The sequence below is a fragment of the Xiphophorus hellerii genome, chromosome 21, assembly GCF_003331165.1.
Source record: "Xiphophorus hellerii strain 12219 chromosome 21, Xiphophorus_hellerii-4.1, whole genome shotgun sequence".
Classification (NCBI taxonomy): domain Eukaryota; kingdom Metazoa; phylum Chordata; class Actinopteri; order Cyprinodontiformes; family Poeciliidae; genus Xiphophorus; species Xiphophorus hellerii.
Genome location: NC_045692.1, coordinates 20,769,474 through 20,793,857, shown reverse-complemented (window position 1 = coordinate 20,793,857; position 24,384 = coordinate 20,769,474). Strand labels below are relative to the sequence as shown.

At 38.1% G+C, this 24,384-nt stretch overlaps 1 protein-coding gene across 3 annotated transcripts in view; it reads right to left on the bottom strand.

The window, feature by feature from the left end:
• The window catches only part of LOC116711741 (dipeptidyl aminopeptidase-like protein 6), a 277,037-nt gene that overhangs the window by 200,089 nt on the left and 52,564 nt on the right, over positions 1-24,384 (bottom strand). Inside the window, exon 1 of one of the 3 annotated variants that reach the window (XM_032551216.1) lies at positions 6,398-6,844. The exons of the other annotated variants lie outside the window; for them this stretch is intronic. Coding sequence (XP_032407107.1) covers positions 6,398-6,451 — 54 coding nt within the window. The 5' untranslated portion in view covers positions 6,452-6,844. Of the gene's footprint in view, positions 1-6,397; positions 6,845-24,384 lie in introns of those variants that run through there. 3 annotated transcript variants of the gene reach the window in all.

Here is a 24,384-nt window from a genome sequence, read left to right as displayed (position 1 = left end):
TGGGGGCCGAATGTGGTCCGCCGTAGCTGTTTATGTGGCCCTCTAGTCTCCAAATTACATCAATAAATCCCTACAGTTTTTTGCAAATCCTCAATTTCACACAAAATCAACAGACCTCCAATTTTTTTTTTAATTTTACTGCAAATGTTTCTCAAAATTGACCAAAAACATTGTGTTTGACTGACTGCTGCCTCAGCCTGACTTGATGTCAAGTTATAGTCCATGATCAATAAGACAATTAATAAAAAGTCACATTTAACATCAGATTCATCACACATCAAAAATACAAATATTCTTAAATTAGCACCACAAAATCTGCAATTTTGATTGCAACAATCAAAATTCTGGATGGACTAAAATGTTCAGTATTATTTAATTTAAAGGAACACTTATTGAATGCAGAAACAAACAGCTATTTATTGATATTTAGTGGGTTTTATCAATACATTTTCGATACTTTCTGGCGCAACCGTCCCTTTAAGGACTCTCAGATTTTTGATTTGGCCCAAAATGAAACCGAATTTGATATAAAACAATATTCGTTTTTAAACTGAAGTCAAGAAATACAATTATTTTTCATAAATATTTGCTTAATTGTGCTTAATGTGTTTTCCTGAAATAGTTTCAGTTCAACTTTAAATGTCGTTAGTGTTACTATTAAACAATAAACTAAGTATTGGCAGAGCTTAGTGTTATTTTTATATTCAGGTGGTGAACTAAAATTAACTTGTAATCTAACTTAGTTACTTTCCAAATCAAGTAATCCTACATATTGAAGGAGTAATCAGTAACTTGTAATTAGTGAAATAATCTGTACTTTTCTACCAACATTAAGGAATTACTGACGTAAAACAAGCTCTAAGTTGTGTGAAAAGTTGCTTGTAAGCTAGTTTTTCAAATGAACTATTTTGCACTAGAAACTAAACAAAAATTATTTGGTTAGATTTTGTGTTTTTGCAGAGTTTAGAACATTTATATATATAAAGGGTTAGAGGGACAAGATGTGAGGCTGCAGGGGAGAAGAAGAAGAAATGCCTCTCAGTTATCTCCTGCTCCTCTGTTGACTTGGATCCTATTTCCCAGACAGGGCCAAGCAGAATAATTTCACGTATGGCGGTCCAAGTAAGGAGGGGGAAAAAAACTCTGTTTGCTGAGGGTTGATTTGTCATTCTGGCAGCTCGGCAATAACCCAACAAAGTCCAGCAGCGGGGACAGAAATAAAGGAAGAGAGAAAGAAAGTGGGTGAAAATTCAGAGTGCCAAACCAGCAGCCGCCGTACGAGCGTGATACATTTTTTTTTAAATAAAAAGAAGTCACAAACCACTGAGTCGTTTCAGACAATAAAAGCCAGTCAGACGAAACGGTTTTATTTGTAGGTCGACTGAATAATAAAACACAAAGTTCAGTTCAGTTTTCAAAAATGATTTAAGAAGCAGTGAGAGTGGGAAAGACTTAAAGTTTGATGCAGAGAGAGCTGATGAATCTGAGCGCGACGCGGCTACACTGCTACAGAAGAAACAAACATGGCTGCTCTCCTAAACCAACAGGTCAGGCAAGAAGAGGAAGTGGTAACTCTGGAGGAGCTGCAGAGATCCAGAGTCACAAATCTGCTCTTTGTGAAAGCGGAAGTTTTAGGTACCTTCCAGGCACATAGTGTCATTTTATAGCAAAATCAAGTAGCTACTGTACATTACCTTCAGTTGTTAGAAAAATGCTCTAAATATAAAATGTGACTTTAAAAAAAAAAGACAACTTGAAATTGGGTTTCTGTTCCTTTAAGAAGCTTCTGCTCTTTCCAACACTCCAACACTAGTTCTTCACAAATCTGCAAAATGTATATAAAATCAACATTTCTGTCTGATTTTACTGCAACTTTTCCCCAAAACTGGCCAGAAATATTGGGTTTAAGTGACTGCCTCCTCAGCCTTGCTTGATGTCAAGTTGTAGAAACGGCAATTAATAAAAAGTCACATTTAACGTCACACATTAGCACAAATATTGTAAATATTCCTTACAAATATTTATAAATTAGCATCACAAAAACAATCATGAAATCCTGGATGGACTTGTCAGTGTGAAAAAATGTTCAATATTTCATGCTAAACACTGAATGCTGAAACAAACAGCAACTTATTACAGATTAATGAGTTTTATCAATACATTCTGGCACAACCGGCCCTTTAAGAACATTCAGATTTTTGATTTGGCCCAAAATAAAACTGAGTTTGACGCCCCTGCTTTAATGCACATTAAGGTATTTTAGGTATTTTAACTATTAAAATATGCAGATATGGGTATATAGTATATCTGTGGTGACTTCAGCCATTTTGTACAAATACTTCAAATTACTCAAGTACTTTCCAGTTTGTATTCTTGTTTATTGTCGAGGTTTTAACGTATTTTCTAACGCTACACTGAGAATTTTACCACTGAAGGACAAATTAAATACTTTTCTATTCTACTGACCGCAAACAAACACCGTTGTTGTCGTAAGTTCCCATTTAACAGAAACAAACTCACAACTTAATTAAATGTTTCTAATCAGCTCTCCTGACTGCAGCACGATGAGAACTTGTAACTACAGAAGCTAAACATTGCGACTGCATTATCTGAGCAACTTCGTAGCGTTCCTTTAATGGAAGAGTTTTAATTCTTCCTGATGAACAGTTAAAGTGAAGCGCCGCACTACCAAGGCTCTGTATGGTTACGCTTTGAATTCAAACCAATTAAAACCTCAGATCAATTTGTTTTACTTGGCAACACTCCTCATATCCCAACAGAGTTTCTAATTTAGCCGTTTCTAACAATATTTGGCTGTTTGGAAAGCACACACCATATGGTTTCTCCTTATTAAACTGATTTAATGCTCTACCTGTGGCCTCATTAGGAAGGTTGTCCAAGACAAACATTTAAATGTATAGCTCTGCAGCTCTTTTTCTTACTGTATTTCTGCTTGTTTTGCAGCAGAGAACCACACACTGACACACACCAGAGCTCATTGTTAATGTGTCCCTTCAGACCTGCAAGACGTTTGCAGGCTGGCCAGAGGAACAAGAAAAGCAGAGTCTGAATGGGGAAAGAAATGAGAAAACAGAAGGTGGGACTTAAAAAGGATGAACCGTTCTGATAAATGAACGCGCCAAACCCATGACTGCATCGGAAAGACGAAAAGAAAAAGCAGAGTAATTACCTGATGGCTTTTTATGTTGTTTTCCTGCAGAATTCAGCACAAAAATAATCAATGCATTCAATCTAAAACTGGGCATTTCCCCAATCTTTCATTTCTGTTTTTGGCTCAGAAAGTTAAAAATGTTTTATGAATGACCACAAAGGTTGTAGAGGAAAGGTGCACATTTAATGCAATTATCGATTTCTTTGAGGAGAAGTAGGATTTAAATGTCATAGAGGAACTGGGCCGGAGACAAATGTCCGCAGAGAAAATTATTTATTCATGTTTCAGCCGTTGCAGCGTGTTGCAGTCAATCATCTGTCATTTCAAGAAGAATCGATACTAAACGTAGCTTTTCTCATTCTCCAGCACCAATCTGCCACTTAGAGCCGAAAAAGTGTTTTTCAATAACATTCTTACTTCCATCTGGACGGCATTTAAAGGCATTCCAACATCCTTCACTTGTGAAGAGTCTCTGGTGTTTAAAGTGACAGATTTCCATCAGGGACGGTGCCGCACACGCTCCGAACCATTTTAATTTTACAGAGCGATTGGAATTAGACGCATTAGGTGGGAAATGGGACGTCTTCCTGTAGAGGAGCAGAGACGACTGCTATCTGCCTGAAGAGAACTTGGAGAGCCTGGTGTTAAATCTCAGCCCATCAAACATCCCAAACAGGCCCGGCGGCTGGTTTTTCAGCTCTAAATCTACCGATACGGCAGTAAAAAACGGCGACGCCAAAAACGGCACATAAAGGAAGAGAGCAATGGAGACGAGGCAAAGTCGTGGGCGACTCAAGGTTGTTGGCAAAAAACGTGCAGGAAAGTGGAATTTCACTGCAGTTTTTTCCACTTTAATGCTGATTCTCAGAGTTATGAGGTAGTTAAAAAACAAAGCCACCGAGTTAAAAGTTAAAGTCAATAATTGGCTCTTGATGGGGTAATTAAAACCTCCTCTGATGCTTCACGGGACAACGCTGTGGTTTGTAAATGTTGCTTGGCAGGAAAAGTTGTAAAAGAAGCATTTTTCAGTGTGAGCACCATATTTTACCCAGATTTGCATCAATATTCTCTAACATATGGTTGGTTATTAGATTGGTCGGTCACAGATGGCCAAAAGCTGGAACTAAATCCCTCTGTTTATATTTAAGCAGATATTGCCCTTATTTTTGTTTCTGACACAGCAAAAACACAAAATGTTTCCAAGTATTTTAGTCTAGTTTTTAGTGCAAATATTTTTATTTCACTTGAAATAAGACAAAACTAACTTACACCTAACTTTTCAGCAAGTTTTAAGAGCTTTTTTAGATCAAAATTTACTAATATTAATTAAAAGTGGTACTTCTATTGGCATTTTTTCACTTATAAGATAATTTTCTTATCTTATACGTGAAAAGAATCTGCCAGTGCTTTAAAAAATACTTGGTAAGATTTTGTGTTTTTGCAGCGTATGAAAGTTTAGTGCTTAGGAAATTTAATTATACCACTTTTTACATCAATGCAAAGGAAGGCAGATGTAGAGATATTAGAGATTCTTAATTTGGGATGACTGGCGATCAGCCGATACTTTCATGTAAAATCGATCTTATCCTTCAAAGAAAACATGAAAAAAAGCAATAAATTAAAGACTAATTGTAGTCTGGACAGCAATGCTCTAAATCTAAAACGCTCAACAACATAATCCAACTTCTTATCTTTATAATCAGAGTTCGATGCACAAGGAGGAACCCGAATTAGAAAAGTGTGAAAACCAGATGAACAAACTGGTAGGTGTTCATATGCAAAAATTAAGTTAATATCCTGCAAGAAGAAATTAAATCCCATTTAAATCCCTTAAGAATGATGCTAGCTCATTCTTAAGGAAATATTTAGCAATGCCAAGAATCTAAAACTGATTTTCTTTCAAAGATAAATTCTTTCTGCCTTCATTCCACATGGCTGGAAATGTTTCTCTGTAAAAATCAAAAGTGAATATAATCAAAAATCTGCAGAGATCTTAATGCTGGTTAAAGAACATGTTGACGTTTGGTCTTGGACGATGTTTTAAAAAAGGCTTTTAATATATTATTAACAGAGGCACTTGAGAATTTAAATGTATGTCAATCATTTAAAAAATTAAAATCAGGATTAGCTACCAATTAGCTGGTAATTAATTGAATTATCTGAGTGAAACCCTGAGCTTTCCAAACTGGTTCTCACCACTTCACCTTAAAGTGTGTAAACATGCATTTTAAATTTATTTTGCTGATAATTTTAGGCTTCTGACTGAAAAAACACAATCTTACCAAGTACTCTGATCTATTTTTAATATTCAGTTTTACACTTGAAACAGTTTTTTTTAGTTGTAACAAATTTTTCCCATGTTATTAGTGAAATAATCTGCCAGTGGAACCAGTACTTTTTTCCATCAATATTAAAGAATTACTGACTTAAAACAAGCTCTTAAATTTTGTTGAAAAGTTACTTGCAAGTTAGTTTTGTTTTATTTCAAGTTATCTAAGATATTTGCACTTGAAACTAGACATAAAAACTATGGTAGATTTTGTGTTTTTTGCAGTGCGGCATAAACAACAGATGGATGGATGAGTTTCAGACTTCAACCAGCTGTTTTAGTTTTATTCCAAACTTCATTTCTTGCCTCAGCATGAAAGTTTGCAGTAGATATAAACAACCTTTTCTAACAAATTACAAATATCTCCTATCTGAGCCGGGGCTGTTTTGTTTAATCTCCAAAATGTTCTGTTTTGCTGCACTGCTGCCTTTAATTATATCACCCACATTTTGCTCTGAAACACCTGGAGGTTTCCAAGTGTTGATTTCAGAGTCTGGTGATCAACCATGAAACATTTCTGACACATATCCTGCAAATAATCTGAAACCCAGCGAGGGATAAATGACTAAATGTGCTGCAATAGTAAACCTGTGGCCCCTCCAAACGCCCTTTGACCCAAGCGCTCCATCAAACCCGCGTATAAAACACTTTTAAGGGTTTGAGATAAAGACAGAAAAGATAAAGAGGAGGGAGAGTGATGCAATGGAAAACAGAGAGAGACGTTTATTTTATCCTGAGGTGCCTGGAGAAATGCCATGGGATTTATGGGAAAAACCCCTCAGGGATTCAACTCTTGTTTCTCTCGTCATTGACACAACCCTCACATTGACAGCAAAAAGGAATCAGACTTTAAAGATTGATATCGTACATCGCAAAGAGAGTTCTGAACGTCTTACCATTTTGGAGGTGGTGGTGGGATCGATCCGCTGAGTAACAATTAGCATCGACATAACTGAAGTTGGAGAATGAAGCGCTCCGCTCCTCTGGTCTCCTATTCCTCAGTCACAGAAAGTCCTTAATGAGCGAGACTCCAACCCGGAGTGGGAGGATTAGCGTAGCCTGAGACCCGACCCGCCAGCTGACTGCCGGAGTCTGAGCTCAGTTCCACGTTGGCCAATCAATCACGCGCCGACACAGATTCAATGAGATACGCGTCGATCCATTCACCGGGATGGACTCAGGAAATCACTCTCTCCTGCAGCTGATCCGTCCCTCCGACTGCTGCAGACCTCTTCTCTGACTTTCCTCAGCTTCTCGATCTTTCTCATCAGCGATTACGAGGCTTATCAGTCAGTGTCTCCCCAAGATGTCATCTTCTCCAACTCTCACTTGTAGTGGCCGCGTCCAGCTTGTGTGTTTTGTCTGCACACTCCCTCCCACCAGACTCATTCTCAGTTTACTCCCTACCTTTCTCTCCTCTTACTTCTCCAGCGTGAGGCTGGCAGTATCTTTTCGTCAGGTTCTGCAGCCCAACTTAATTGGAGGTTCAAACGTAATCTGTTGGTTTGGCCATGAGAGAGACATCTGCCAGGAAGCGTGGCCAAACCGGGACTCTTTACATCTTCATCATCGCTTCAGTGAGATTAAGGTGTGCAGCAGTGTGTGTGTGTGTGTGTGTGTGTGTGTGTGTGTTTGGAGCTGGCAGGTGGGCAAAGAGACAAAAAAACAGGAGGGAGAGGACGGATACATGAACAGACGGGAAACAAAACCGTCTTTGCCAAGCTGTGCAAGAGAATGAACCGAAGAGAAGCAACTGTATATGGAAAAGTTGCTTCAGGAGTTTCAATGAGTTCATCATCATTTTAATCAATCGGTGTGATGGGATGCAATAAAGAGGCCACATCTTAAAATGTCACTGATTGCCCTTCACAAATCAACCCGACCTCTTTGGAAAACTGACCAGAACCAATGGAAATCCACGTTGGGTTTATAGCAACACATCTGAAAAGTTTTCCACTAAACGTTTGGATCCATATGAGTTCAACTGAAATTTCTCAGTTCCAGTTAATATTGTTTAGAGGACAAGAGGAAGAAAAGTGGCAGCCATTGAGGCCGATTTGTCACAAACGCTGCAAAAACAAAACATTACCAAGCATGTCTGGGTTTCAGATGACGTAGGAAGTAAATGCACCCCGTTTACTTCTGTTGATCCAGCTTCAAAATGCCTAAAGTGTGCGTCGTGTACGGTTGCTCAATAGAGAGAAAGATGAACATTATTTTTGTGTTTCGAAGGTAGTTGGTCACAAATGAGTTAATTTTTTAAAAAGTTGATCAACCATCTACTGCTAAAGGCAGGAGGTATGGAAACTAACAATGCCAGAGTTTGCAGCGCCCACTTTCTAATAGGTAACGATCGCATCATTTAAATTGTATTTTCAGATGTTTTATTGGACAGTTACCTAGATAAGCATTCACATGTAAGGTAAGATATATTATTTTTGCGCCCCAGCTTGGTCGAACCATGTTTTTAATGGGGTTTCTTTAGATCGCTGCGAATGGTTGGCCTACTTTGACTTACCTTTAACATACAACTAGAGCAGCAGATCCAAGCACGTAGAAATTATATGGGTTAGCTTGTTGTTAGCATTAGCGATAGCATTGTTATCATAGACTAATTACTTAAAATAGCACAACTCACTACTCACCTGGGCAGAAACAAGCCTACAGCTTCTTTTGATCCTAGTGAGTTTGTTTTATTAGACAGAACAAACTCCTGCCTAAGACCAGTAGCCGTTAGCGATCCGTAGCTCACTGCTAGCGGATGTTTAGTGTAACATGGAGCAGAAAGCTTAGCCCGTTGTTTCTCTCTACATCCAGTGGGTGGCGCAGGTTGCTACAATTGATAGTAGCCACACAGGCACACCCACTAGAAGGAAACGAACGCACCCAGTACAACACTTTCATTCTGTTGGCTGAGAGGTTGCCAGGCGACGGTGGAGTTTTGTTCCAGAAGCAAGCAGAAAATGTTTCGTAAGCGAGCAGAGACAGTCTGAGTGTGAGGAGAAGTTTTGAGCACAAGCGTTACTAGTTTTGAGAAGACAGACATGAAATCCTGCTTTCAAAATGAGCATGTAAGCAAAAGTATTAAAAGTTTTGAGAACAAAAGACATGAAATCCTGCTTTCAGCAAAAATTCCCCGTTAGCAGCAGAAATGAGCAGAAACTGAGCTCACATTCACCAATCATTTACTCCAATAACACCTTTAGGTATCTTCTGTTTGCACAATTACGAGGGCCTTGGAAACAGCCCGACACACGATGCTTGTCATAACGCCAATCCATCTTTTTTTACCCCCAATAGCAATTTGAAAACACCTCTGGGTAACTGCCAATACGCGGCACAGATCTAATATCGTTTCCCCTGATTTATATTCCATACGCAGCTCAATGTGTAAGCCGGCTGAATAGTGGTGGCTCTAAAAAATGGACAGCATGCATGCTGCGACTGGATGAATATATGCATGGATACCCAATCCCATTAGCACAATATGGTCTGTGTTGGCGCTCATACTGATTCATGCTACCAGACTGGAAGCTGGTGTTGGTCTGAGAACGTCTTTAAAAACTCCTGAAACTCTCCAACTATCTGAACAACGTTAAACCGGAATGTGAGTTGGGCAGTGACTAGTTTATTTGAGCAACTTTTGGAAAAGAAAATTACTTTTTACCTTTGCTTGAGTAATTTTATTAAGTGTTTCTATTCTTACTCGAGTAAAAAATCTGGATTTTCGACCCACTGAATGAAAAACAAGCATGTTTTAACTAAAGATTCACACACACACACCTGTAGTTTTTGTTAAAATTTCATAAAATCTTTTATTAAAAGAAACTGATTTAGAAATAATTTCTTTTGCCCAATTTTTGTCATTTTTACCCTTAAAATACCAAAATTTCCACATAACTTTCTATTTTGGTCCATCTAATTATATAGTTGTTTAAATATTAAATTATGTTTTGAGCAGGTACTCATCAGAGCTGCATTTTTACAAAATACTTTACTTCAGTAATTTTATTATTAAGTGTTTCTACTCTTATTTGAGTAAAAATGTCTGGATTTTCTACCCACTGAATGAAAAACAAACATGTTTTAACCAAAAATTCACCAGACACACACCTGCAGTTTTTGTTAAAGTTTCATAAGAAACTGATTTGGAAACATTTCTGTTTACTTGATTTTGTTATTTTTTGTTACTTATTTGAATTTTTGTCATTTTTGTCCTTAAAGTACCAAAATTTCCACCTGACTTTATATTTTCACCATCTGATTAAATGATAATTTGATCGGCTGCTCAGCACATTTCTTACCAAAACGTTTTTACTCCTACTTTTTACTTTTACTCGAGTATAAATATGTTGCAGTAATGCTACTCTTGAGTACTATTTTAGCGTACTCTGCCTGCCGCTGAGATGTAATTATCCCCCCTTAGCGCTTCGTTCCTACAGAGGTAAGTAGGGGCCAAGGTCCCGTCTTATTTAGCGGTCACTGGGCAACATTTGCATAAACCTTAGAGCAACCTAAAGTTGCCAAATGACCTCACACAAACTTGAGCACCCCTGAGAAAACCAATTTAACGAGGGAATACATAAGTAGCATTAGAAAATGTCTCAGTTCAAGCTCTTTGTAAGGGCGGCCCCCTCTATGAGTAATTTATTGATCCCCTGACATTTTATCCTGCATCAAAATCAAATTTACTTTCTTTGATGAAAAGCTTGGGGGCTTTTAGCTAATTCAAAGGATGAAGAGAAACAAATCACTGTGACACATTTATTAGGAGTCCGATGGTTCTGTAAAGTGAAAGGAACATCACCCAGAATGGACTCGGTGGAATGTCATTCCTTAGACGTTATAGTCCCAAAGCTCCCTGGTGCTGGCGCTTACTGCTAACGTTTCTGTAACTTAACCACAACTTTCAGTAGCATTAAAGCCGCAGGATGTAACTTTTACAACAATAGTTTTTTTTTCCCCATGGTTTTTAAGAACTGTCCCCATGTTGAGCTCGTACGGTATGAAACAGAAAATCAGTGAGAAAACCAAACAAACTGAGCTCTTCCACTTCCTCCTAGTGTCACAAGATGCAAAAATGTCCTGCTCCAGGTCAAAAACAACCAATCAGAGCCAGGAGGCGGGTCTTACCGCCGACAATCAATGCTGCTAAATGTTTTAACTTAACGTTTTGTGAAAAAAAAATCCCATTTCTGGGAATTTTTCCCATGCTGTTGTGTTGAACCAGTTTTTTTTTTTTTTTTAACATTTTGTCTGTCTTATATTCTACTGTAACAGCATAATGATCATTTTAACAAATATGTAAAAAAATAAACCTCTTTTTTAAATAAAAGTTTAACAGAAAAACTGAATAAGATTTGAAAAAGTAACCAGTAAACTCCAGTAAAAAACCTGAGAAGTTCTGGTAAAGTAACTGTTTTTTTCCAATGAAAGTACATTGACGTTTTTGAAAAGTAACTTCTGTGTTAAGAGGAATCGGGTTCTCTTAAGCTGCTCGGGTTCTTGTATGGCAGAACCCGAATAGTTCTGGGAACCAATAAGTTCCCAGAAACGTTAAGCAATTACCAGGTAAAGTATGGAAATCAACCTTTAAGTTTTAAATCTCAAAGCTCAGAAAAGAATTAGCCATTTTATGAAAACACTGCAAGCAGAATAAATATTTAAATATTTAGTAATTGTCAACAAATAAAAGTTTGGGAGTTTTTCTGATTCTAAAACGTTTATGCTTAAAGTTTTCTTTGCTACTGAAGTGATCCTAACATCTAAATCATATCCAGATATTTTTCAAATATATCAAAATAGCAGAAAACTGATATTTTCTGCTTTTCAATGCCAAATAAACTGATTTGCTAGACTGGTGAATATAAAACGAGGAGCAACTTTTCTTAGAAATCATGACCTCCAGCTTCACTGAGCAGCTGGACTTTTTCTGGGTCAGCTTTCATCATCTAAGATCCTTTTTTAGTTAATTTAACAGTGAAAAGTGAACAAGATTTGCTGCAACTGCTCAAAAATAAACCTTGAGTGTTTGTTTAATAAGGAATTTAGGCAGGATTACAGACTTCAGTTTTCAAGACGGATTAATCTTAAACTTTAACGTTCCTGGTTATTGTAGCGTTAAAGCCGATTGTTTTTCAGACATGTCAGGAGATTCTTCTGACATTAGAAAATTATTCCACTTAAACTTAAGAGAAAATTTACAGGTGCATAAAATCCAGTTGAGAAAATTGGAATACATCAGATGATTTAAAATTATTCATTTCCAATTAGAAATGTCTTTATTTAAAGCAAAAATACAAAAGTTAAAGCCAGATATTTACATACAAAAATGTTTTTTTCTCATTGTCTGAAGTTAAATCAGACCAAACGTTTCTTGTTTAATCTTAATTAGAATTACCAAAATTATTTCTATTTGCTAAATGCCAGAAAACATGGTGAGAACATTTTATAACTCATCTCAAATCTTGTTTTTTTTTAACTGCATGACTTGCACTGTAAAACGTAAAAATGAAAGTCTATCTGCTGCCTTCAAAATGCAATTTAATAGAGAAATGTGTCTCCTCTTTAACTAGGAGCGGGCAGTTTTTTTTTACATATTGAGAAATTATTTGGTTTAAATTGCAGAATTAAGTTAAAACTCAAGACTAATGAGCTGTCAGAAATGAAAAATCTTGCCTTTTGTTGCTAAATCAGCTTCATGAACTTTAATTTTCTTGTCGACTTAAATTAAACCACCTTGAAATGTTTTACAGTGCACCCAAGAGGTTTGAGCCAAGTCATGCAGCTTAAAAAACAAGATTTGAGAAAAGTTTTAAAAACGTTCTCGCCAATTTTTCTGGCATTTACCAAATAGAAATAACTTTGGTAATTCTAGCAAAGCTAAAACAAGAAACGTTTGGTCTGATTTAACGTCAGACAATGAGAAAAAGATGTTTGTGTTTGTAAATATCTGGCTAAATGTTTTACAGTGTGTATGTTAAAGTTTGGTGTGACATCATCACTGTCACATGGACACTCCAGGAAATAAATCTAGACGCTCAGCGTGTCCATCTGGTCCCTCGGAGGTCTGCTTCAGGTGCCGTCCAACGATTTTTCATTTTGATGTCAGATGTTTCATTTCACACCGAAAGTTATGGCTGCTGCCGCAGGAGGAGAGTATTCACTCAGCCCGCAGTGACTGGATTCAAACGGCTCATATTTTCTAGTTTACAGACGCAGCCGACTGTGTGATTAGTTGGATTTCATGAAAAGCAAAACTGACTCGGATGACAGAGTTTCTTGTTTTGAATAACATCGATGAATAAGCGACTGCTGTGACAAAGTGTCTCAAATACTTAGGCTTTTGTGAATAAAGGAAACATCGGATGAGAGTAATTTAATTAAAATACAGTTAAAGACAAATTAGGGAACAAGAGGGAAACTGATGCAAACTGTCAGAGGAAAGAGAAATTTTCGTTAGAGAATTACCAGCAAGAGAAACTGAAGGTGATTTAGACGGTTTGAGTAAAATATCAAAAAATGATACTCAAATAAACGTAGAAAGTAGCTGTCCAAGAAATTACTCAAGTAAGAATCAATAAGTCTACTCAAGTACTGATTAACTTATCAAATTACTCATTTAATATTTAAAAATTACATCATCAGTCGGACTAAAATTTAAAGTTCAGTGGATTTGTTGGTATTTTAAGGACAAAAATGGCAGTAATTCACTTAAGTAACCAAAAAAATAACAAAATCAGGCAAAAGAAAATGTTTCCAAATAATGTTTTTTCCAACATAAAACTTATGAAACTTTAATAAGGACTGCAGGTGTGTGTCTGTCTGGTGAATTTTTGGTTAAAACATTTTTGTTTTTCATTCAAGCAAATGTAATTAAGTAAATGTAACTAGTTAGTACCCAGTTCTGATCAGTGGGGATCGTATTGTGGGTTTACTGTAACGGTCTGATTCTTGCCATGTTGGGTTTTTGCTTGTGTCCCATCAGCCAAACGTAAAACAAACGACTCCAAACCAGAAAATGTGACCCACTCTCTGCAAAATGCTGCCTCATCCATCCGTGATTCATCCTTTTTCTGGGAAACCTTCGTTCATTGTTTCAACGTCGGATGTTTCATAAACTGCCAAACAATAGGGCTGTGAAGCAACAGCTCATTTTTAACATTACAGCTTCTGGCAATTTGAAGGAGAAGTACAGTTTCTCTTGTTTCACTTTTCAAAGAATGAACATTGTTCTTTTGGTCTACTGACAACAGGTCTCTGGAATTACAAGCAAAAAATTTAGTATTTATTAACAGAAAATGAGAAGTGGTCAAAATAAAAAGGTGCAGTGCTTTCAGACCTCAAATAATGCAAAGAAAACAACAAGTTTATGTTAATTTAGAAACAATAATACTAATTCTTTAACTCAGGAAGAGTTCAGAAATCAACATTTGGTGGAATAACCAGGAGGTTTTCAGTGCAGTGGGCTCTTATTTTTCCATATCGTGATATTAATTTTATGCCATTCTTGCCTCGTTTAACCCCCCAAACAAAAAGCAAAGCCCACTTCTCAAGTTCATCTCAATGAAAATTGACCTTAATGCAGAACAAATCCATTTCCAAATAGGCTTCCTATTTTTTGATTAGCTAGCAATTCAGCATTGTTCTAATTTAATCTGACTTCTGGATTGAATCTGTGTTGCAGCCTCGGCTAATAACTTGACATTCAGCGAACGGCTCTGCACTATTTAGATAAGTGAGGCGACTTTTTTCAACACCCAGATTATTCTAGGCCAGATTGCTCCATTGCTCATAATAAAACCTACATCCAAACCACTTGGTGCCGTTGCATTTTGCCAGAATTGATATTAATCGGACCATCAGAATGTAACGCCAGGTTTATCCGAACAGAAAGAAGAATGAGAAGGGTTTAGAAAGACGTCTAAAACAGCACTCAGGTCAGGGTTTTTAAATAAAACATGACATTTTCTGACTCACTACTCCCTTTTGTAGCTCATTTCAGCAACACAGAAGCACTTAAAAAGAACAGAGTAGGTAGCAATTTAAAAAAAAAAAAGGAATCGCTCAAGGAAACGTCTCGTCTTTGTTACATGGAGGACAAATACTGACACTGAAAGAAGTGTCAAATTCCCAAAACATGGATCAGCATCATAATAAGGCGCGGCTCAGCCTGCAGAACATTTTCAAAAAAGAAAAGTGAAGCACTTCTATCAATCACGGCTGGAAAAGCAGAACTCGATGTGCGCTCCATGTTTTAAGGGCAAAACAAAGCAGCTCTGTCCATTCTGATGATAACGCAGCACAAATACTGATGTAGCAGGAAGATTAGAGTATGAGGCCTTGAATCAGAAACGTGTGTGAAACTTAGAAACACATGAATGTTGTTTCCAGGACGAGAACTGGCCTTACCGAGCACCAGGGCCATAGCAACCAAAGAAAATATTAAATTATGAGAATAAAGTCAATTTTACGAGAATAAAGTTTTAATATTACTAGAAGAAAATCACAGTATTGCAAGAATGAAGACAATTTTACAAAAATAAAGTCAGTTTTACAAGAATAAAGTAACATTCTGACTTTATTCTCATAAAACAACTTTTTTCTGTTATTGATTTCATTTTCATACAACTTTTTTCTGGTAATGACTGTTTTGTAATCGTATTACCATTTTCTTCGCTTAAACATCATTTGGTTCAGAAGATTATTGAGCTTTAAGTCAGGTTATGTGGAAACGTTCTCTAACAAGACAAAAAGAAAAACCCAAACGAAGCTAATTTACAGAGAAATGATCAACTGATAGTATCAATAACGGGGCTTCCTGTATTTTTCCTGCATTCATATACTTCCTGTTTGTGTTTAAATTATATCCAACCACTGATGCTTGGAAAAAAATTATGAAGTGCTAATATTAAGTAGCGCTTTAAATGCAAAAAGCCTCTTGCTACTGCAATCTAATGCTTAAGTCTTCTATATAGTGAATTTGATGAATGTAGCACATTACAGAGGTCAATAAAGTCAATAAATAAAGCAACAAAACGGAAAACAATTTTCATTTTCACTCCAGGCTGGAGAGAATTAATTATCTACAGGTTTATTTAAAAAAATTTATCAGCAATTGAAACTTAGATCCTATTAATTTCTCAATTTTTATTACTTGAAACCATATTCCACTTGCAAATAAATATATATAATTTTACGTGTAACACACGGGCGCAACGCAGTGTTATCCTTCAAGCACCAGACTTTGTTTCAGGGATTTGTTACAGTTCATCACACAGGGGAAATACTGGTACACATGTTACTTCTTCATTTTAATCAAAGTCATACTTCAACATGGAGGAATAACATTGCTCTCCAGGGGACTGCCCACCATGAGCAGCAGCAAATAGGCTTATTCCCGAGTTTCAGTACAACAAATAATTCATTTTAGCTGGAGGCTGTGAAACAAAATCACAAGTGTGTTCTTTTCTAAGATGCAAATGGAGGTGCTGAACATTTAACAACACCGCTACGGCTGTAGGAAGTTGAGTTTTGTGGATAAAAAGTGGGATTATTCACAATTCAAACTGCCTTGGAGAAACGCGCTAAGCTAATTAAAAAGTCAACCAGGACCTCCGTAGACATTCTTGTTATCTCATCATTTAACTGTAAAAAATCCACATGAAATGCAGAAACAGAAACTTTTATCTATTATGTTGCTTTAAGGCTCATTTTATACTAAAATACAATAAAAAGGAGTGGCACAGATTAGAGATACATTTACTTTTATCTAAAAAAGAAACCAAGAACTCCACTTGGGTGAAAATATAAACTATCCTGGTGTGCAATGTGAAATTCCTCAGGGTTGTGTGTTTGGTTTCCTACAATTAAAACTGTTCTAAACTAAATCTTACAAACACTTGAAATTGAATTATTTTATGAAAAGTATTTTAATTTGTAATTTCCTACAAAGCAGATGTTTTATTTTGCCACTGTGGCTCACTTCATGCCTCATGACATTCCCGTCTGTCTTGGTCGTCAGAGTTGGGTAGTAATTAGTTACATTTACCTGAGTAACTATTTTGAAAAGAAAAAAATACTTTTAGGAATATTTTTACTACCTTGTACTTTTAGGTTTTACTTGAGTAATTTTGTTATGAAGTATTTTTACTCTTATTCAAGTAAAACTTCTGTATTTTCTACCCACTGAATGAAAAACAAACATGTTTAAACCAAAAATTCACCAGACTCAGACACACACCTGAAGTTTTTGTTTAAACCTCCTAAGTTTTATTTTTGATAAAAACTGATTTGGAAACATTTTATTTTGCCTGATTTTGTTATTTTTTTGTTCCTTATCTGAATTATTGCCATTTTCGTCTTTAAAGTACCAAAATTTCCACTTTACTTTATATTTCAGTCCATCTGATGATGTAATCTTTAAACATTAAATTAATGATAATTTGATCAGTTACTCAGCACTTTAATAGACTTTCAACCAAATGCTTTTTTACTCTTGAGTAATTTCTTGGATATATATTTTTTACTATTAAGTAAAAATATGTTGAAGTAGCGCTACTTTTACTTGAGCAAAATTTTTGTATAATTTATTCACCTTTGCTTGTAGATTTTTTGGAACGTTACAGTAAAGTGCAGATCAATTTTTTTAAATAATATCCTCAGCAGTAAAACCACAGGAGTATTTCTACCATTTGTGTTATGCACTATTTCAGGTTTTCACGTGTGTTTCTATTTTTACAACATTAACATTTAACTTTCTGTAATCTGTCTTTTTGAAGTTGGTTTTCACTTTTCAAACTAACAGCAAGCATCTGTCCAGTTGTTTGACTGAACTATGCACAACCTATTAAAACATGTTTCAAACCCACAATAAAACCTTACTGGGAACAAAAAGATCTAATATCACAGATTTCTCTGACTCCAGTTGAGGAAGATTCTCAGCTGTGAGAAAATATTAATTTATTGAAAGATCTTTGTGGGGGAAAAAAGAGCTCAACTTTAAACTGCTCTCAATAAAACAATCCATCTTCAGAATGAGAGAAGCTGCTTTTGACTAATTGCTTTTTGAAGTGACTTCTGCCTGATGGAGAAGGGCAAAGCAATTTACCCACAAATAACTCAAAAACCTCACTTGCTATAAGGGGCTTCAACCAAAAGGCTGAGATATTAATCCATGTCCTCCATTAGCCTCAGCTTGTCAGGACCAGGATTTAGGGAAGAAAAGTCTATTTGACTAAAATCTACTTATCTTACTGCCTTACTGGTGATTGGACTGATATTTTATGACACTGCCAGAAGTATTTGCTCTCCTGCCTTGAGATTAAGTGACTCCTGTTCCTAATCCATAGGGTTCAGTATGACGTTGGTCCATCCTTTGCAGCTACAGCTTCAACTCTGCTGGCTGACCACAAGGTTTATGGGGATTTTTTACAGTTCTTCCTGAAGCGCATTTCTGACTGATGTTGGGACGAGAAGGCCTGGCTATCGGTTTCCGCACCAATTCATCCCAAACATGTTTTATCAGGTTGAGGTCAGTCCAGTCCAGTTCATCCACACCAGACTCTGGGCCTTGCTTTTTGAAGAGGAAGGGGCCAGATCCAAACAAAGTTGGGAGCACGGACTTGTCCAAAATGTCTTGGTATGCTGAAGCAGTCAGAGTTCAAATTTTACACTTGGCACATTGCAGTCAGACAAGGACTGTTCTGCTGGCAACCGCCAAACCCAGACTCGTCCATCAGATCGCCAGATGGAGAAGCATGATTCGTCAATTCAGCGAACGCGCCTCCACTGCTCTGACGTCCAGCAGCGTGCTTTACACCACTGCATCCGACGCTTTGGTGATATTTGACTCGAATGCAGCTGCTCCACCATGGAAACCTGTTCCATGAAGCTCTCTGCGGGCTGAGCTAATCTGAAGGCCAGATGAAGTTTGGAGGTCTGCAGCGATCGACCTCTTCGTGCTACGGATTTCAGCATCCGCTGAGCCCGATCCGCCAGCTTACGTGTTCCCAAACACTTCAATTTTCTTACAACACAGCTGACAGTTGACTGTGGAATATTTATGATGCGTTCACATCAAACGCATTTCGCAAATCAGGTTTACATTCAAAGTTTATCCAGAGGCGCGTTGAGGGCGCGTTGAGGGCGAACTGAGGGCCCTCACTGCGCGTTTTGCACATTTACCGCGGTGCGATTTGAAGCGTTCGACGCGAAACGCTAGAGCAGAGTAAAAAGGTCAAACGTTCAAAGTGCACACGCGTCGAACTTGACGCACGTTTCTGATGAGGAAATTTCAAGACTGGATTTCTTGCACATCCTATCACAGTTTCACGATGGAGTTCACCGAGGTAATGAGAGCGACTCACTCTTTCACAAATGTTTGTAAAAACAGTCTGCATGCCTCGCTGCTTCATTTTATACACCTCTGGCCATGGAAGTGATCGGAACACCCGATTTTGATAATTTGGATGGGTGAGCAAGTACTTTTCCAAGGACTTGTATTTCTACTGTTCAACAAATATTTTGGGAATTAAATGTCTCTTTTCACCTAAATTAATATTTGGTTTGAACAGAAACAATAAGTCCACGGTTACCCTCCGTTTGGGAACTGATCCGACAAAAATCTGGGAAACATGATTGATGACGACCCGAACCAATCAGCTTGTTCAGCCAAGAGAGGCCAGGACTGTGACAGATGGAGGAACATGTGTACTCTGTTTAATAATGTAAGGCGCTTGTCATACAGCGACTCGAGGTAAATGACAGGAGGACCAGAAGGGGAAATGTAATTTTCCCACAGCAATGTCAGACACAAGCTGCTGATATGATTCCCTGCCTCTGCTGGGCCTTCGTTGACTTTCAGCCAGGAAGAAAATAAATTATAAAAAACACAAACTCATCCACATTAAGAGCTTCAGCTAGAAAAGAAAGCTTATTTAGTAGAGTGGATCTTTGATATGATTGTTTTGAACCCACTTAAATTAAGCACCTTTGATAGAAAGTATGTAGAATAAACCAACTTAATGAAAAAAAGCTGCTGTTCACATTAATTACATCTATAAAATTAATACCTTTTAGCACATTTTCTCATTTAAGTTAATTTTAACAACCAGGTAAAGCCATATTTAAGCAAATATAAGAAAATTATAAAATGATTAGCGTTTTTTTACACATTTTTTTTTTAGGTACAAATTGAAGAAAAAAAAAAAACAAAGACAGGAAAATGCCTCAAACCGAAGCAACCAGGATCCAGAAAGAGAAACGCTCTTCAGTGCAGAAGTTGCTTCAGAGGGAATCAAACTTAGGAATCACACATAACAAAAAGGCTGAATTGAAAACATTTATTTATTTTTTGTCCTGTTGAGCTCTATTCTGTAAAAAATCCAACAAAAACTGATATTTGAGAGGTGATGATTGAGCTAATTGCTAAAATAAGATGAACAAATTGTTTGAAATCTCAACTCAATAATAATTTTGTCTTTGCTAAAACAATAAAATCATTCACTTCTCACGCTAAGAACACTGTCGGTAAATATTTTCAATGCTGCTCTTATAATACAGTTTTTCATTTGCTGGGTTTGGTGAATAAAAACTTTATGAAAAACCGTAATATGGAAATCAGCTACAAATCCTAATACATTTTTCAAAACATAACATTTATTTCACCACTAATTTAAACTGCTAAGTACTTAAGTAATTCGAAAGTAAGCACTGGGAATACTTTCCCACAGAGATACATCAGTCGGGTTTTCCTGGCCAAAAAACCACTTTTGTCGTTGGGAAATTATTTAAATCTAACAAACATTAATCGTAAAAGAAAAGTTTAACTTCTTCTGCAGGTTTTATTTCAATATGTGCAACAATCTTATTTTTTTTAGTTGACAAGTTTATTGACAAGAATAAAAACCAGTAAGATTTTTAAAAAATATTACTGGTTAGAGATGATTGAGAGAAAACTGGCAGATTTCCATCACAACCCGACTTGTTGTTACATTATTGCTATTATTCATAATCTTAAACTACAAAAAAACATACAAAATTCTCTATTATATTTAAATGTTCTGCAAGTCTGAAGAAATTTCAGTACAAAAAAGTGATTTTTTTAAAAAGTGATAAGAGTGAATGATTCGTATGTACACTAGACATTATGTTTTTGGTGGTAAACTGAGGATTGTAATTTTTTTCACCTGACAAAGTGGGGAAAAAATATTTAAATTCTATTTTAAGCATTTTCTCTTTAGGTTTTTATGTGGTGTTTCTTAAGCCATGCTCAAATTAGCCCACCAACATTGATTTACAGGAAGAGAAGGATGTTTAGTAGCAGGAAATTCTTAATAAATCATTTTATTAATCTGGTTTTGATCAATTTTATTAACATTTTTCCTAGCTAGCGTTAAAATAACTCTTTTCTACTTTTCCCGCTGCTTTGGCTTCCAGCTGGAATTTAATTTCACCTTTTTCTCTGTGACTGTGGCTTTACATCATAAAGCCCCTCAGCCTTTTTTAGGAGCATCTTCCTCCCAACGGCAGAACAACAAAAGCCCGTCACTGCGGCTCGACAGCTACAGAACAAATCCCCAGTAAATCAGCGGCCATTAAAGCTCTTCCTCTCCTGATGCGTCCAGCTCATCCTCCGCCTTTATTCTGCTTCATTTACACTTCTGCTCACACATAAAAAGTGACAAGTCCTTGCTCCCACAGCAGCAGTAAACAACACGACTCTACCTTATAAACACAGTCTGTGTCTGTATTCAATCTATAGAAACTGATGTTGTAGAAGCTGCACTGTCAGATTCTCTCAAAACAACAAAAAATTAGCATTTTATTAATCCTACAGCACAATTTTTTATCGTCAAAGACAGTATTAGAGTTTTTTCCAGTTGTAAAGTAGCTCTAATCATTCACTACCTGCTGCTGTATGTCAACTTTGAACATGTAAAATATTTGGTACTTACGGGCCACAACTTCTAAGGTCCAACATCTAGTGTAAGCATTTCTGCTGTTAATGAAAAAAACGATACGTTTTTACACCAGTTTAGAAATATTTGCGTTAAAAGTGGAATTAGGGTCAGCATTATAATATTAGGGATTCCCACAGTGTATTATAAGACTGGCGGGCCACCAGGCTTTATTTGTGGCCCCCGCCAGGCTTAGTGTTGCTTATTTATTTAAGTTTTTTTTAAATGTTTGCATTTTTTAAGACTTTATAGTTGGTGTTCAGATATTAATCTTCCAATCTTCCTATAACACATAATTATCAAGTGGTATTTTCACATTTCCTGTCAACTTTAAAAAAATTTTAACTCAAAAACACGGCGGGCTGCTGGATGTTTGACTGCCGAGCGCCTCAACCACCAGGCTTAGCAAGTTTTCAGGGGGAAGCTTTGTAATATTGTGTAAACATATGTCCTTTGAACAAACCACAACCATTTAATTGCTTTTATTAAAAACCTCTAAAAATAAATCATTTATACTGGTGCCACAGTAATATCTTGTTAACATACTACAGTTAAAAATAATAAAAATAATATGACATTTGCTGTGAATTGGCGCAATATAAATAAACTTAATGTGATTATTCCTTATTGCGCAGATTATTACAATTATACCAACTTGGTTTCACTCTGTACAGAGTAACAAGTTTTACAAAAACATATCAGCTGGTTAATCAACTCAATGCTCCTATAGTGAGACTTTAGACGCAGCAGTGAGACTGATGTGACCACATAGATCTTTGTGAACAAAGAATAATGTAAAATGGATAATGATAAGCTAGCATATTTGGATGCTTACTTCTTGTGATATTAAATTTTATATTTATTGTATTAAGTTCTCTTTCTTTCATAGTAATAGTGGTGCAGTATTTTAATTTGCCATTTGTGATTGTTTTATATCAAAGAAAATGCAACAAATGCTCTAAATGAAAAAGACCTGCCTGTGATTGGCTGGTGGGGTGTTTTTTATTTTTATTTTATTTTTTTTAAATTGCATTCAATAGGGAAGCATGTGAGATTTAAGCGTAACATTTCTTTTAATTTTAAGTTTTCATTATTTTAATATGCAATGGCTGTTTACTTAATTAGGATTTAACTTAAGTGCAAGAAATTTTATATTTTAAGAGTTTTCCATCCATCCATCCATCCATCTTCTTCCGCTTATCCGAGGTCGGGTCGCGGGGGTAGCAGCTTCAGAAGGGAGGCCCAGACTTCCCTCTCCCCAGCCACTTCTTCTAGCTCCTCCGGGGGAATCCCGAGGCGTTCCCAGGCCAGCCGAGAGACATAGTCCCTCCAGCGTGTCCTGGGTCTTCCCCGGGGCCTCCTCCCGGTGGGACGTGCCCGGAACACCTCACCAGGGAGGCGTCTAGGAGGCATCCTGACCAGATGCCCGAGCCTCAACTGGCTCCTCTCGATGTGAAGGAGCAGCGGCTCTACTCTGAGTCCCTCCCGGATGACTGAGCTTCTCACCCTATCTCTAAGGGAGAGCCCAGCCACCCTACGGAGAAAACCCATTTCGGCCGCTTGTATCCGCGATCTCGTTCTTTCGGTCATGACCCAAAGCTCATGACCGTAGATGAGGGTGGGAACGTAGATCGACCGGTAAATCGAGAGCTTCGCTTTTTGGCTCAGCTCTCTCTTCACCACGACGGACCGGTACAGCGCCCGCTTGACAGCAGACGCTGCGCCAATCCGCCTGTCGATCTCCCGCTCCCTTCTTCCCCCATTCGTGAACAAGATCCCGAGATACTTAAACTCCTCCACTTGGGGCAGGACACCCCCCCTGACCCGGAGAAGGCACTCTACCCTTTTCCGGCTCAAGACCATGGCCTCGGATTTGGAGGCACTGATCCTCATCCCGGCCGCGTCACACTCGGCTGCGAACCGCTCCAGCGAGAGCTGCAGATCACGATCTGATGAAGCCAAAAGGACCACATCGTCTGCAAAAAGCAGAGATGAGATCCTAAGGCCACCAAATCGGATCCCCTCAACACCTTGGCTGCGCCTAGAAATTCTGTCCATGAAAGTGATGAACAGAATCGGTGACAAAGGGCAGCCCTGGCGGAGTCCAACTCTCACCGGAAACGAGCCCGACTTACTGCCGGCAATGCGGACCAGACTCTGACACCGGTCATACAGGGACCTGACAGCCCGTATCAAAGGGCCCGGTACCCCATACTCCCGGAGAACCCCCCACAGGGCTCCCCGAGGGACACGGTCGAACGCCTTCTCCAGGTCCACAAAACACATGTAGACTGGTTGGGCGAACTCCCATGCACCCTCCAGGACCCTGCCGAGGGTGTAGAGCTGGTCCAGCGTTCCACGACCAGGACGAAAACCACACTGCTCTTCCTGAATCCGAGGTTCGACTATCCGACGGACCCTCCTCTCCAGGACCCCTGAATAGACCTTGCCAGGGAGGCTTAAGAGTGTGACCCCTCTATAATTGGAGCACACCCTCCGGTCCCCCTTTTTGAACAGGGGGACCACCACCCCAGTCTGCCAATCCAGGGGAACTGCCCCCGATGTCCATGCGACATTGCAGAGTCGCGTCAACCAACACAACCCTACAACATCCAGAGCCTTAAGGAACTCCGGGCGGATCTCATCCACCCCCGGGGCCCTGCCACCGAGGAGCTTTTTAACCACCTCGGCGACCTCGTCCCCAGAGATTGGAGAGCCCAACCCAGAGTCCCCAGGCTCCGCTTCCTCAGTGGAAGGCATGTTGGTGGGATTGAGGAGGTCTTCGAAGTACTCTGCCCACCGGCCCACAACGTCCCGAGTAGAGGTCAGCAGCACACCATCCCCACTATAAACAGTGTTGGTGCTGCACCGCTTCCCCCCCCTGAGACGCCGGATGGTGGACCAGAATCGCCTCGAAGCCGTAC